The 14,434-nt window shown below is 54.6% G+C and overlaps 4 protein-coding genes across 4 annotated transcripts; 3 read left to right on the forward strand and 1 right to left on the reverse strand.

Annotated features, from left to right (window-relative positions):
• Positions 1 to 1,097: 1,097 nt before the first annotated feature.
• On the reverse strand, positions 1,098 to 4,110 carry SETTUDRAFT_169311 (uncharacterized protein). Its single transcript, XM_008028005.1, has 3 exons — positions 3,893 to 4,110; positions 3,163 to 3,704; positions 1,098 to 3,114 (listed from the first exon to the last, which is right to left on the reverse strand). Exons 1-3 carry the CDS (start codon positions 3,978 to 3,980, stop codon positions 1,555 to 1,557), a joined length of 2,190 nt encoding a protein of 729 aa, XP_008026196.1. The 5' UTR covers positions 3,981 to 4,110; the 3' UTR covers positions 1,098 to 1,554.
• A 239-nt stretch (positions 4,111 to 4,349) lies between these two features.
• Positions 4,350 to 5,712, forward strand: SETTUDRAFT_169312 (uncharacterized protein). Its single transcript, XM_008028006.1, has 3 exons — positions 4,350 to 4,770; positions 4,826 to 4,994; positions 5,044 to 5,712. The coding sequence occupies exons 1-3, from the start codon at positions 4,468 to 4,470 to the stop codon at positions 5,619 to 5,621; spliced, it is 1,050 nt and encodes a 349-aa protein (XP_008026197.1). The 5' UTR covers positions 4,350 to 4,467; the 3' UTR covers positions 5,622 to 5,712.
• A 533-nt stretch (positions 5,713 to 6,245) lies between these two features.
• SETTUDRAFT_161419 (uncharacterized protein) lies at positions 6,246 to 8,737 on the forward strand (the record flags this gene model as incomplete). Its single annotated transcript, XM_008028007.1, has 4 exons — positions 6,246 to 6,279; positions 6,306 to 6,528; positions 6,628 to 8,488; positions 8,705 to 8,737. The coding sequence occupies 4 exons, from the start codon at positions 6,246 to 6,248 to the stop codon at positions 8,735 to 8,737; spliced, it is 2,151 nt and encodes a 716-aa protein (XP_008026198.1).
• Positions 8,738 to 9,761: 1,024 nt separating this feature from the next.
• Positions 9,762 to 14,166, forward strand: SETTUDRAFT_161420 (uncharacterized protein; the record flags this gene model as incomplete). The annotated part of the gene is made up of 6 exons (XM_008028008.1): positions 9,762 to 9,968; positions 10,023 to 10,128; positions 10,190 to 10,332; positions 10,386 to 11,277; positions 11,332 to 14,075; positions 14,140 to 14,166. The coding sequence occupies 6 exons, from the start codon at positions 9,762 to 9,764 to the stop codon at positions 14,164 to 14,166; spliced, it is 4,119 nt and encodes a 1,372-aa protein (XP_008026199.1).
• Positions 14,167 to 14,434: the final 268 nt, after the last annotated feature.

Raw genomic sequence — 14,434 nt, forward strand, 5'->3', positions numbered from 1 at the left:
GCTTGAGTTTCTGCCAGCGTTCAAGGTAGCCTTCGATCGATCCTTCACGGCAGCTAATATCTGCTCAGCCTTTTAAGGCGCAGGCCTTGTTCCTTTCTAGCTAGACACTGTTCTATCAAAGCTTGACGTACAGCTGCGTACGCCTACTCCAGTAGCTGCTCTTGTAGAGGCCGTCTAGCAGGCTCATACCCTAAGCAACGTACGCGAGCTTAAAGCCTAATTAACGCTAATACGTAATTAGGTCCAGCGGCATAAGAGCTCGTCACTAGCGTTAATTATTGCGGCGATTAGCTAGCTTAAGAAGGGGGTAGAGAGAATAATGCTCTTGGCTAAGCTAATGCGCGATTAGATCGCCAGCCTTAAGAGGGCTAACGAGGCAGCAACAAAGCGTAGGCAGCGTAAAAGGAAGCGGATATAGAAGCATGGAGTGCTAATAAAGGGAGCTAGAGAGGATCTACTTGCTTAGCGTGAGGCTAATTAGCAGATTGCTTATGAAGAGCGTTAGGGAGGAGAGCGATCAGGTGTCAGCCGCCAGGCTTTGGCGCGCTGCAGTAGGTGTAGAGAAACTGGCCACAACTCGCGTACGTGCAAGAAAGATACTCTAGGTACTGCTTAATCTATTATATTAATATACAGTAAAACAACTATATTGTGGTGGAACTACAGGCTTATAGAGGTGCGCAGGTTTAGTGGGGTGCGGCGCTCGCTTGTACGCGGCGCTCGCTTGTAAAACACGTTACTAGAAAACCCATAACTACATACATACATACATACATACATACATACAAAGCACGCGATGCATACAAGTGAGGAAATAAGAAAAGACTCTTGGAATGATGAAATACTACTCCTACTCCTACTCCTACTCCAACAACTAACCTAACCAACCTAACCCAGCCCACACACACATATATATAGAGAGAGAGAGAGACAAAAATCCCGTCTTGAGTGGGAGCTACGCTGCCTTGCCTACCTTGCTTCGCCTTGCCCCTCCCACAAAGCCTTGGCCAGTTGAAAAAAAAACGCCGTTTAAACACCATTGACCAAAAGGGGGGGGGGATCCGAGATATACAAGACACAGACAGCCAAGAACAAGAACAAGATCAAGATCAAGATATGATGATGACTTGAGTACATTTTTTCTTTTCTCTTCTTCTCTTGTATTGGGAGCTCGACCGCATGTACAAAAAAAAGGTTTGTTTGTTTGTTTGTTCAACGCGTTGCAAACCAGCATCGTATAGGGGAGGGAGAGGGAGGGAGAGGGACAAGCCAAAAGAAGAAGAAGAAGAGGAGGAAGAGGAAGATGGAGCCAAAAAAAAGCTTGGAATTTCGGATCAACTGGTTAGATGCTGCTGCTGCTTGTGGTTATGACTATGGGTAGTTCAAGGAAAGCGGAAGAAGAAGTTTCCTTTTGTACCCACGCATAACCACGTACGCGCTATTGCCACGTCTGTGAATCATGGACCTCCTCTCTTTCTCTGCCCCCGCCCGCCGCCCGTTCGTCTTTCTCGTGTCGATTATGCGTGAATAAAGAGGAGGAAGAAAGGGGGGATTCTAAATCTCTATCTTGCTGTAACCATCTGCACCCTCGGCAATGGGTTGCGCGACACTGGCGTCGATGCTGTCGCCCTTGACGCCCATGCTGTCGTCGCCTTTGCCGACGCCAAACATTCTTATGGCTTCGGTAAGGGCTTGTACGGCGTCCTCGTTGCTCATGCTGCCAGGCAGCCCTTGGCCGCCCATGGAACTGCTAATCTTCTTGGTTGCGTCTTCCAATGCGCGTACCCGACGTTGGAAGTTCAAGCGGTCCATGAAGAGTTGTTGACGGCGGCGCTGCAGGTCGCGGCGCTCGGCTGAAAGCAGCTTCTCAAAGTCATTGAAGTGAGCGAGCTTGAGCTGCAGTTTTTGGAGTTGCAGATTGACAGCACCCGACACCAGACGTGTAATGTGTCGTTCTTCGTGCGAAGCAAGCGCAGAGGAGCGCGCCGCGGAGAGGGCAAATGGAAGGGTTGCCAGGGGATTGACGCCTGATGAAGACTCGGTTTCTTTTGTGGCTACGGCATTGGATTCAGAAGCGTCGACGTCCATAGCATCTCCGCCCTCTGGCTTCATGTCCGAAGCGGTGGCAGCAGGTGTGGACTGCTCGCCTTCTTTTTCCTTGCCCTTCTCAGACGGCGCTGTGGGAGCCTTGTTGATCTTTTCTTGCAAAATGCGCTTCATCTCGTTGACGCTGCGCCCTGAAGCCACTGCAGCTTCCGTGACGTTTGCGGGTGCAAGACCAACTAGGAAGCTGACCACGCTGAGGATGGGGTTGTCTGCGTGGTGAATTGGAACGCGGCCTTCGCTGAGGTATTCCAAGTCGCGCAGGAACTTGGTTGAAGGAGCTGCCGACTGCGACTCTGGTGGATCTGACTCGACGTACTTGTCTTCAATCTCCAGCTGAAGAAACTTCATCACACACTGTTCACGGGTCTTGGTCTGTACGTGGTCTGCGACGCGGTTCCAGTCGTCATCGAACTCCTCCAAGCCTTCAAGCAGCAAAAGAGTCTCCTCTTCCGTCCATTTCTCCTCAGTCTCGGTGGCTGCCAAATCCTCTGGGTTTGAGATCTTGGTAAAGTCTGCTGATGATGTGCCAGAGGGAAAGTTGCCCTCTACAAAACACCTGGGGCACAAGTCCCGCTTGAGACCCCCTGCAGCCTTGAGCTGACCTGGCTGCTCAGAAGGCTTCGTCTCGTGGAAATGTACACGTGTGCACTCGACACCGCAGCTGAAGCAGTTGATGACCTTGGTCGGCTCTTTCGCGGCAGCCTCGAGATCCTTGACATCGACGGCTCCGCCGTTTGCAGCAGCTTCGCCATTGGCTGTCTTGGGCTCAGCGGAAGCTTCCTTGCCATTGGGCTCGTAGATGTTCCGTCCTGCCAGAGACTTGGTCTCGCTCTTTGCGGTCGGTTGTTGGCTGGCGGCACGGTCGGTTGCTGCAAGTTGCTTTCCCTCTGTCACTTTTGAGCCTGGCCCGGGCTGGAAGGGCTGCAGTCCACGGGGAGTGTCGACTGTGACGCGGAAGTGGCCAGTAAATGGTGGGCCAATGTTTGATGGGCGTTCCTGTGGGTCAACCTAAACACTGTTAATTCTTATCTGGGCACATGACGGCGCAGCATGTACCTGGTAGTTGATCAGCCCCCACTGCTCGAGGAAGGCATGCACGCGCATGATGGCGCACACGTCTCCGGCAAGGTTCCTTCGGCATGCGGTGACTGTGAGGTACTCGGATGGGTTGAGGCGGTATGTGTTGATCATGAAATCACGGTAGTCGCGGTAGACGGCCGGGGTCTTGCTGCGATTTCGGCCGTTGAAGAACTCTGGGAGGGCCTTGCGCTCGCGGTAGTCGATGTAGCGCATGTCGAACCAAGTCGCGTAGCTGGGAATAATGGTCGCATACGTCTGCGTGACAAAGTGCGAGCGTGCTGCCGATTGCAAGTCGGCTTTTGCTTGTGCTTCGGGGTCCGCAGCTTCGGCGCTCTCGCCATTGTCCTTCTTCGCATCGTCGACGCCGCCCATTTCCTCATCTTCCTGGCCGTCGGCATCTTCAGCTTCGGGCCGCGGCCCCTCGGGTGCGTCTAGCGGGTTGTCTGATGCAGCGGCAGGTGTTGCGGCCGTGGGCTCATTTGACGACTCCTTGACGCCGTCTTCGAGCATGTTTGTGTCTGCAAGCAGGTTTAGCCAATCGTAGCCGAAAAGGCTTGCATCCTCGAGCGGCCCGGGCATGTCGGGCCCGATCAAAGGATGGGGCTGATGGCTGCCGGCATCGTGGTATGGAGAATTGTCCATGTCCGTGTCGCAGACGCGGTCGGGGATGCGTGCAGCGGCGCCCGTGCAAAGAGCTGCGACGTACCTTGATCAAGCGCACTCACGTCTGTGGCGCCTTCTCCAGCGAGGGCAGAGTCCTGCGCGGATGCGCTTGCTGTCGCGTCATCAGACATGGCTGGGAGGGTGGTGAGCAACACCTGCGTTGCGATGGGGCGCTGGAAGGCGTTACGCGGTGCTGCACGAGGAAATCGCGGAGCGCAGGGGACGGGAGACGGAGCGCGATCGCGATGAGGGCAACGGGCGGATTGCAGCCGTGTGGGGGGGCAAATGAGGGCGGGGGCTTGGGGGGGGGGAGCGATGGGGTTTGTTGAAGTCGCGTCTGAAGTTCGCGATGCGGTGCCAATGCTCTCCAACCGCCCAAGCACACGCAAAAGTCCACTAAGGAGCAGCCGCTCACGTGACCAACCCGCCGCTCCGCATCGACGGGCTAGCGGCGGATATCCAGCCCCCGCAAACCGAGGTTCTCCATGCATACTTCCTCGCGCCGCTGGGCTTGATTTCACCCGTCTCGAGACCAGATCCTCCGTCTGCCCGCGTCAACTCTGGATCCGTTTCGATTGCGATCTCAGCCATCCGGGTGCTGCGCCAATTCCGCCCACAATGTTCTCCGTCGCACGCCAGTCTGCCCTCCGCGTGGCTCGAACTCGGCTTAGCCAGCCGCAACCCACCATCGTGCCCCAGTACTCGGCCTTTGCCCGTCTCGCATCTACCCTCGCCATCCTCGAGCAAAAGGAGGGCAAAATCTTGCCTCAGTCATTGGCCGCCATCACAGCTGGAACAAAGATTGGAGGCTCAATAACGGCCTTTGTTGCTGGAAGCGGGGTCAAGTCTGCCGCCGACGAGGCCGCCAAAGCCAAGGGAGTAGAGAAGGTCGTCTACGTAGAGAATGGCGCATACGACAAGGTCAGCAGCAGTAGCGCAAGCAGGCATTGTGTCGTATGAGCTGACACTGTCCCAGTCTCTCCCCGAGAACTATGCGCCCCTCCTGGTAGAGAACATTAAAAAGGGCGGATACACACACGTCATTGCTGGCCAGTCGGCGTTTGGCAAGAACATAATGCCCCGTGTCTCGGCGCTCCTCGACTCGCAGCAAGTATCAGACATCACTGGCATTGAGAGTGAAGATAGTGGGTGGAGACATACAACACAACGAGGTGCAGTGCTGACATTTGGCAGCCTTTGTTCGCCCAATCTACGCCGGCAACGCCATCATGACGGTCCAGTCGTCCGATAGCACCAAGGTCATTACCGTGCGAGGCACCGCGTTCCCTGCGCCAGAGACCGAGGGCGGAAACGCAACCGTCGAGGAAGGCGTCGACCCCAAGGCCGAGTGCCTCACCGAGTGGATATCTGAAGACCTCCAAAAGTCGGACCGCCCTGATCTCGGCTCAGCAGAAAAGGTTGTGTCGGGAGGACGCGGTCTCAAGTCCAAGGAGGAGTTTGACAAGCTCATGACACCGCTGGCAGACGCGCTCGGTGCGGCTATCGGTGCGTCAAGAGCAGCGGTCGACAGCGGTTTCGCCGACAACAGTCTGCAAGTCGGCCAGACTGGCAAGAACGTTGCGCCGCAGCTCTACCTTTGCGCCGGTATCTCTGGCGCCATTCAGCATTTGGCGGGTATGAAGGACAGCAAGGTCATTGCCGCGATCAACAAGGACCCCGATGCGCCAATCTTCCAAGTTGCAGATGTTGGCCTTGTCGGCGACCTGTTTGAAAAAGTGCCTGAGCTGACAGAGAAGCTCAAGTCGCAGTAGAGAACAAATAGATACCAGAATTAACGCATGTACAATACAAGACGTATATACACTAGCGCCAGTAGAGCAGGCCGTCACAAGGCATTTCCACCACTCGACCCATGTCATGACATCCGTCAAGCCAGTCTCGATACGAAAGCTTGGCATTCGTAGGCGGCTGATCGGCCCTAGCAGCAGCCTTGCACTGCCATTTGTCTCCGCCATGCGCTGTTAGCCGAGAGTCGGGCCATGTTATTAACGTACTCTTGGGATGCTTGCGCGCCCGGAAGTGCGTCCAAGGCCAATCTCCTTCTTCTCCTTTCCTCGATTTGTTCATCTCGTGCCTTGGTAACGCTGACACAGCATCTGGTGATTTCCAGCACTAGCGCCGCTGCTAGTCATCAGGGAAACCACTGTCCCAGCACTTGCATCTGCACATGGAACTGCAGCGGCATACCCCTCTTGGACTTTTACGTGGACGAGTTCAAGCTCCTGCGGTTCCATCTTCTCAGTCTACATCCGGTGTTTGGGCGCGCGACACACTCTATTGCATTCCATTCAAGTGCCGGGATGGTAAATGAAGCTGCCTCTGATTAATCATGCCGCATAAAGACCAAGAGCCGACAACGCCGACAGCCTCCCAACATGGACAGGAGCATGCTCAGACAGAAACCCGGGGGTCGCGAGCTTTGAAAAACGAGGAAGAGAAGCAGAACAAAAAATGGTGGAATTTGTGGAAGAAATGGGAAGGTGAAGATACCGACTGGTGGTTTGCGAGTACCGGCATCCCGCTTCTGGCGGCTACTCTGGGGCCGCTGGCCAACGTGAGCTCTATTGCTGCCCTGGTAACGCCTTGGAGACAGCGGAACATCATCAACGGGGAAGTCCTGACCGATTTTGAAGGGGTACCTTTTGATGATCCACGATGGTAGGTCGAGTTTGGGGATTGCCAGAGACTTCCCTCAACTCTCACTGGCTCAATCCACCCCAAAGTTCTTTCAGGATAATCTTGACTGACGAGATTCAGGTGCTATTGGATCAACGTTGTTTCGCTGATTTGCGGCTTCCTGGGCAACTTTTTCCTGCTCTTAAACTTTACACAAAGAATCCGATACATCATTGCCCTGCCAGCCACCGTGATACTCTGGTATTTGTCGTCCGGATTTCTTATTGCAATTACCATATGTATGCAAGTCTACACGCCTCCGCTCCGTCCGGAAGAAACGTATACTCAAGGATTTTGGTACGCGATCGCGGCAGCAGTCTTCTACACGGTATGCTCCATGCTCTTGATGATCAATATGTTGGGATACTTCCTGGGCCATTATCCGGACAACTTTGCGCTGAGTGAGAGCCAAAGGACGCTCATCCTACAGACCATGACCTTCTTTATCTGGCTAGGAGGCGGATCTGCGGTATTTGCCAAACTTGAACAAAACGCTGGCAACCAGAGTTGGCGATTCGCGGATGCCTTGTACTTTTGCGATGTCACAATTCTCACAGTCGGCTTCGGTGACTTGGTACCGACGACCAATGTGACGAGGGGCATCGTCTTCCCCTACTCGGTTGGAGGCACAATCATTCTAGCCCTCATCGTTTCATCACTGTATACCGCGGTCCGCGAGTTAAGTGACCAGAAGGTTGTCCAGAAACACATCGATCGCATGCGCGAAAGCGTAGCCGAACGCACCGTGACTAATTCCTTTGATCTTCGCTGCCGTGAACGCGAAGCCCATCACCTCCTGAGGAAGCGCAAACTGGGGTTCCCTCAGATCTCTGCGCCTAGTCAACCACGGCCTTTTCGTACACCCATGGATGCCGGCGCTCATCGTACGTCGGCTCTTCCGCGCGTCACGAGAGCCCTGGGCATCGCGCCCAAATCGAAGCTGTTGCTTTTGAAAGAAGAGAAGGACCGTTTCGAGGTTATGCGTAAAATTCAAGCCGAGTCCAAGAGGTTCAAGCGATGGATGGCCTTGTTCTGGTCAGTCACCACCTTCTTAATCCTTTGGTGCGTCGGTGCCATTGTATTCTGGCAAACGGAAAAAGACAACCAGGGAATGACGTACTTTAAATCTCTATACTTTTGCTACGTCTCCCTGCTCACCATTGGGTATGGCGATCTCGCGCCCAAGAGCAATTCTGGACGCTGCTTCTTCGTCATCTGGAGCCTAATCGCCGTCCCAACCATGACGATTCTCGTGTCTGACCTGGGAGACACGGTAGTAGCAAACTTCAAGAAATGGAGCGATGAGTTTGCCGACTTTACCGTGTTGCCCAAAGCAGGCATATGGCGTGCATTCCTCGACAAGCACCCCTGGCTCCTCTACTGGCTGCAACGCTGGGCTGAAAACCGCGCGCGAAGGCGGCGCATGAAGAAAGGGTTTGAAATAGGGGGCACGGGGTCCGAGGACGGAGCTCTGAATGCTTCTAGTCTGCACGAAGGCAATACCGGTGCACCTGGAGATGCAGAGAGTCAGCGACTTGGCGACACACCCACCGACGACGCAGAAGCATCCCCCGAAACCATTCTTCCTCAGACCCCGAGCATCACTTCGACATCGCGCCAACTCGCCCTGTGCATCCAGAAAGTCTCCCAGGACCTCAAGCAACCGCGTAAACGCTACACGTACGAGGAATGGGTCGAATTCACACGCCTGATCCGTGCTACACATCCCGACCGTCTCGATCGCTACCTCGACCGCTATCTCGGCACAGACCACGTTCCAATGGACGATGAGAACGAGGAGGGGCTAGTGAATTGGGATTGGCTCGGTGACCACAGTCCCTTGGTATCAGGAAGCAGCGAGAGCGAGTGGCTGATGGAGCGACTAATAGAGAGCCTAGTGAGACTGGAGAAGCGAAAAGAAGTCGCGAGACGCAATCTGGATGTGAGTGCTTTGAGGGGCATGGAGAACAGAGAAGGAATGGGAGATGCGAGTGCGAGTTGGAATGTAAGAGCAGAAGGGATAGCAACGCGGCAACATGACTAAGAATTTGAGGCGTTTCATGGTTGGATCGTTTTGAGTAGCGTTTTATATTTGGCCGTTTTTTTTTGGCAAAGGCGGTAATGATATAGTAGACCATCACACGTCATACTTAATCAGGAAATTGTATCGCGTACCGCCGCTTGGCCGTAAGCATATCCAGATTCGGAATAGAGTAGGACCCACCTCGGTTACATGGGCAAACCGATTTGCCTTACTTACTGCGGGTTTATCTCGATTTAGCCATGATGAGCGGGTGCCCAGTCTTTCGCACTAGCACAAGCCATGTATAGAAACATCGCGTGAAAACGGGTAGAAAGCGCCCATCACGCGCAAATGTCGGAGCCATCGGTGTGCCGACCAGCGAGCGGGGATCACGTGTCAGTTGGCTTTGGCTTTTGCTCGGTTTCAATGTATCTCCTACTTTTCCAGCTACGTACAAACTGCACCTAACATGCCACAAGCGCAGTGTACTCCTCTTCTTTCTTCTCACAGAAGAACCCATCCCAGCCCCATGAACTGCCCTAATTCTCTGCATAATAATCGAGAGAAAAAAAATAGACTCGCTGTCGAATAACACGCGCAAATGACCCCCCCCCCCATGGAAATTGCCAAGTTCGCATGTAGTCGCTCGATTAGGAACAAACCTTCCCGGCTTAAGCGAGATATACAATGGTTAGTGTATCCCTCGCACGCGCCCTTTTCTCTCCCCCCCCCCCTCCTTCAAAGCCTGTGCTTGGGGGATGGATTTCTCGGGAGGGCATATTAGAAGAATCATGACTGAGAACTGACTAGCTAAGGCCACAGTTAAGCGCTTTACTTTTACGAGGTCGGGTCTGCTGCTCGGGCGTAAACAAATTGGGATTGTAAAAAAAAACGGTTGGATGGATGCGTTTCCGACTTGGCTTGTGTATGTGGTGATGGTGGTGGTGGTGGTGGCGTTTACCCGTGATACACGCTACTAAGTAATGCAGCAAAAGCCAAGGTCAAAGTCGCGCGATGTGTTTTCAGGCACCAACATTTCGGACACTCTTGCCGCCTTTTCCCGTCCTCCCCCCCCTTGTTTCTTGTAGAAACGATTTTCTCCGTCTTATATATATTTAATGCATCTACTGTACGGGTTTTGGCGTGAAGCTGGAACTTGAGTTCTTTTCTTTTTTACGCTTCTTGTTTGTTCATGGCTATGATGGATAAGCAGGCTCAAGACGGTCCGTTGACTACTCCTGTTACTGCGAATCCGAGCGGAGATCGAGATGCTGTCGCGGCACTGAGTGTTGAGAAGGAGAAGGTGGAGAGAGAGGGTGTTGTGCAGGGTGTTGAGAAGGAGGGCGTGGTACCGACAAAGGCAAAGGAGACATCTAACGATGGCCTCAAGAACTACTTTGTACGTACAGTATGATCGGCTGGCCCAGTGCATTGCTAACAGAGAGGTATGCAGCGTGTGTTTTCCTACGGAACAAAGTTGGACTATCTGCTCATCCTGCTGTGTGCAATAACATCCGTTGGCTCGGGTGTTGCGTTCCCCTTGATGACTGTCGTCTTTGGTGAGCTTCTACTCGATAAACCCAGCAGTACGACTTGCAAAGCTTACTGATTTATCTCCAGGCCAGCTCGTGGGAACTTTCACCGACTACTTCACCCCAGGGACAAGCGTTACGTCCGGCGAGTTCCAAGATGAAGTCAACAACTTGACACTGTACCTGGTGTATCTCTTCATTGCGAAATTCGCCTTCTCCTACATATCAATGGTATGGGCCAGGCTATACAATTACACCACCAGGGTACTGAAAAAAAGGTACAGTTTACTATCCGCATCAGCGGCCTCCGCATCTCGGCTGCCTTGCGCCTGGCATATCTCCGCGCGCTGTTCCAACAGCCCGTCAGCGTCATCGATACCATCAGCCCAGGCAAAGTCTCCACACGCATCACCACGTCGTCAAACACAGTCCAACTCGCCATATCACAGCACCTCACCACGGTGATTCAGGCTCTCGCATTCATAATCGGGGCGTACGTCGTGGCATTCATCCAGAGCCCACTGCTCACTTTGGTTGCTTCGGCATGCATGCCGTTTATCCTGATTGTGAGCGGCATTATTATCCCGCCGTTTATGCGCATCCACAAGGCGAGCGAAAAGTACAGCGACGAAGCCACTGCCGTGGCGTTTGAAATGTTCTCGTCTATCCGCGTGGTGGTGGCCTTTGGCGCAGAGGCCAAGCTCGCACGCCAGCATGAGGAGTTGCTGGTGAAAGGGGCGAAGAATCTGCGCAAAGCGGCGCCTCTGACGGGCCTCTTTTTTGCACCCATGATGGTCGGCCAGTACGGCACTATGGGCATTGCGTTTTGGTTCGGCATCAAGCAGTACTCCGAGGGAAAGAATACTGATGTCGGGACCATTGTAATCGTCTTGTTTGCGGTCATGATGGCAGTCATGAACCTGGGTAGAGTGGTTAGCCCCGTCGTGGCCATTGCAAAGGCTGCCACTGCGGCTGCGGACCTGTTCAGCACCATCGATGCACCCGTTCCCGATGTTTCTGGCCTGAAAGAACCAGACGTCACCGCCGATGCCAACATCACGTTCCAGAATGTCTGTTTCTCGTACCCGAGCAGACCGAATGTCCAGATACTTCAGGGGCTCGATGTCGAATTTGAAGTGGGCAAGGTGACAGCCATTGTCGGTCCATCAGGGAGTGGTAAGTGACAGGATGAAGCCTTTGATGTATGAGCTGACATATCTTCACTGTTAGGCAAGTCTACGATTGTCGGCCTAGTGCAGAGATGGTACGACCTCCTTGGTACCACAGCCTCAGCTGCACCGATCGATAACCCCACCGACGCTCGCGCTGCAGAACCCAAGACCGATGAGCCCGCGAAAAAGTCTGGATGGTTCAAGAAGCGTAGCGCTGATGAGGCTAAAGACAACGAAGCCACCAAGACAAACGACGACAAGAGTAAAGAGGAAGAGCCCGACCTAGGCCCCAACACATGTACCGGCAGCATCAAGATCGGAACGACAGACCTCAAGCACGTCGACAGCAAGTGGTGGCGCTCTCAAATCGGGCTTGTGCAACAAGAGCCCTTTCTCTTCAACGACACGCTCTACAACAACGTTGCCTTTGGGCTCAGCGGAACAAGCTACGAAGGCCTACCCAAAGAAGACAAGCTCGCCCTGGTGGAAGCAGCCTGCCGCGAAGCCTACGCCGAAGAATTCATCGCAAAGCTGCCAGACGGCTACGACACGCTGGTAGGCGAGAGCGGCATCAAGCTGTCCGGCGGCCAACGCCAGCGCATCGCCATCGCCAGAGCCATCATCAAGCAGCCGCCCATCCTGATTCTCGACGAAGCCACCAGCGCCATTGACGTCCGCACAGAACGCATAGTCCAGCAGGCCCTCGACCGCGTATCCAAGAACAGAACCACAATCGTCATTGCCCACCGCCTCTCGACTATCAAGCGCGCACACAAAATCGTCGTGTTGCGAAAGGGCTACCGCGTCGAACAGGGTACTCACGATGAGCTACTGGGTATACCCGCGGGTGTGTATGCGGGGCTCGTTCACGCTCAGAACATCGCTGTTGAGGCGGAGACTGAGACGGAGACTGATGAGCTGGTGCTGCGGCAAATAAAGACGGCGGATAGCGAAGTGGTCGAGGACAAGCAGAAGATGACTACAACCATGACGAGCAGCAGCAGCGACGCCCCGAAAACAGAAGAACAAGAAGCAGCGTACAAGCAACGAGGTCTCCTTGCGAGTCTCGGACGCTTGCTATACGAGCAACGCAGCCACTGGGCGCTCTTCATCATGGCCAGTCTGGGCATCCTAGCCAGCGGCGCCGTATGGCCACTGCAAGCGTGGATCTTCGCCCAAGTCGTCAACGTCTTCACACTCCCGCCCGACCAGCTCGTCGACAAAGGCAATTTCTGGGCGGGCATGTTCGGCGTGCTGGCCGGCGGCACCTTCGTATCCTACTACCTCATGGGCTTCGCGTGCCATCTCATGGCTGTAGCCGTGGCGCTGCAGTACCGACAAGAGTACCTGCGCAACCTGATGCGCAAACACATGGCGTTTTTCGACGAGCAGCCGCACAGCCCGGGCTCTCTGACCTCGCGCGTCAGCGCAGACACGACGCAGCTGCAGCAGCTGATGGCCACGGAAATGGGCATGGCACTCATCGCCGTCGTCAACGTCGCAGGCTGCATCATCATCTCCTTCATGTACGGGTGGAAACTCTCGCTCGTGGGCATCTTCACTGCGCTCCCCCTGATCCTCGCAGCAGGCTATCTGCGGATGCGGCTGGAAATGGAGTTTGAAAAGAGCAATGCGCGCGTGTTCGAGCACAGCAGCCAGTTTGGCGCTGAGGCTGTCGGCGCGTTTCGCACCGTGCTCAGTCTGCTGATGCACGACGTGATAGGCGACCGGTACGATGCGCTGCTGCGGCGCCATGTGCGCGAAGCGGTTTCCAGGGCCAAATACAGTACGCTTGTTTTCGCGGGCAGCGACAGCATTGAGCTGGCGTGCATGGCGCTGACGTTTTGGTATGGCGGCACGCTGCTTGCGGCGCGCGAGTACTCCAACGTCGACTTCTTCGTCATCTACCAGGCCATTATCTCCGGCGCCGTGGCTGCAGGCACTTTCTTCTCGTTTGCGCCTAACATGGCGCAGGCAACCGGTGCGGCCAATCGCATCCTGAGCATGCGTCCACAGCCCAGCAGCAGCAGCAGCAGCAAGGCCTCTTCTTCCCCGTCCACTCAGCTCGACCTCAACCCGTCTCGCAACGGCATCGGCATCGACTTCCAAAACGTGAGCTTCACGTACCCAACCCGCTCGACACGCGTGCTCTCGAATCTCAGCCTGAGCATCCAGCCCGGCCAGTTCGCCGCGCTGGTTGGCGCCAGCGGCAGCGGGAAATCGACCGTCATCGCGCTGCTAGAGCGCTTCTACGAGCCGTCCGCCGGCCGCATCCTGTGCAACGCCCAGGACATTGCGGGTTTGGATGCGGCTGCGTACCGGCGGCACATGGGGCTTGTGAGCCAGGAGCCCACGCTGTACCAGGGCACGATTCGGGAGAACATTGCGTTGGCCGTGGACGCGGCTTCGGATGAGGACATCCACGAGGCGTGTCGCCATGCGCAGATCCACGACTTTATCACCTCGCTGCCAGAGGGCTATGCGCAGCGGCTGGGCCCCAAGGGCATGTCGCTGTCCGGAGGCCAGAAGCAGCGGTTATCGCTTGCGCGGGCGTTGCTGCGGCAGCCCAAGCTACTGCTTCTCGACGAGGCGACGTCGTCTCTCGACTCCGAGTCGGAGAAGCTGGTCCAGGAGGCGATTGAGCGCGCGGCGGGCGAGGGGGGCCGCACTGTGGTTTCTGTGGCCCATCGCCTGGCTACGATTCAAAAGGCTGATGTTATATTTGTGCTGGGTAGTGGCAAGGTGTTGGAGAAGGGCGACCATCAGGCTTTGCTGAAGAAGAGGGGTGTTTATTGGCAGATGGTATGTCTTCTTCTTCCTCCTCCTCTTTTTACAAGTGCCTTTAATATACTAAAATCCTTCTTAGTGCCAAGCTCAAGCGCTGGATGCATAATCATACCTTTCGTTGTAATTGCGTTCGAGTTGGACGTTACATGTCTGCACCTTTTTGATAACACAGCTACCATCTGGGGAAACCTGGATATACTTCATATCATCGTCATGTTCAAAAGTACATATACTAATATACACTTGTTTCCAGTCGCTACAAGCAGAGAGAAGGGTTTCAATACTTGACGGGAGAGACGCTCTCTTTTCCCCTAGTCGCCATGACTAAAAACCATGAAAAGATGTACTGATTATGCCACTTGAATATAGTACAT

This window comes from Exserohilum turcica (genome assembly GCF_000359705.1).
Source record: "Exserohilum turcica Et28A unplaced genomic scaffold SETTUscaffold_21, whole genome shotgun sequence".
NCBI classification, from domain to species: Eukaryota; Fungi; Ascomycota; class Dothideomycetes; order Pleosporales; family Pleosporaceae; genus Exserohilum; species Exserohilum turcicum.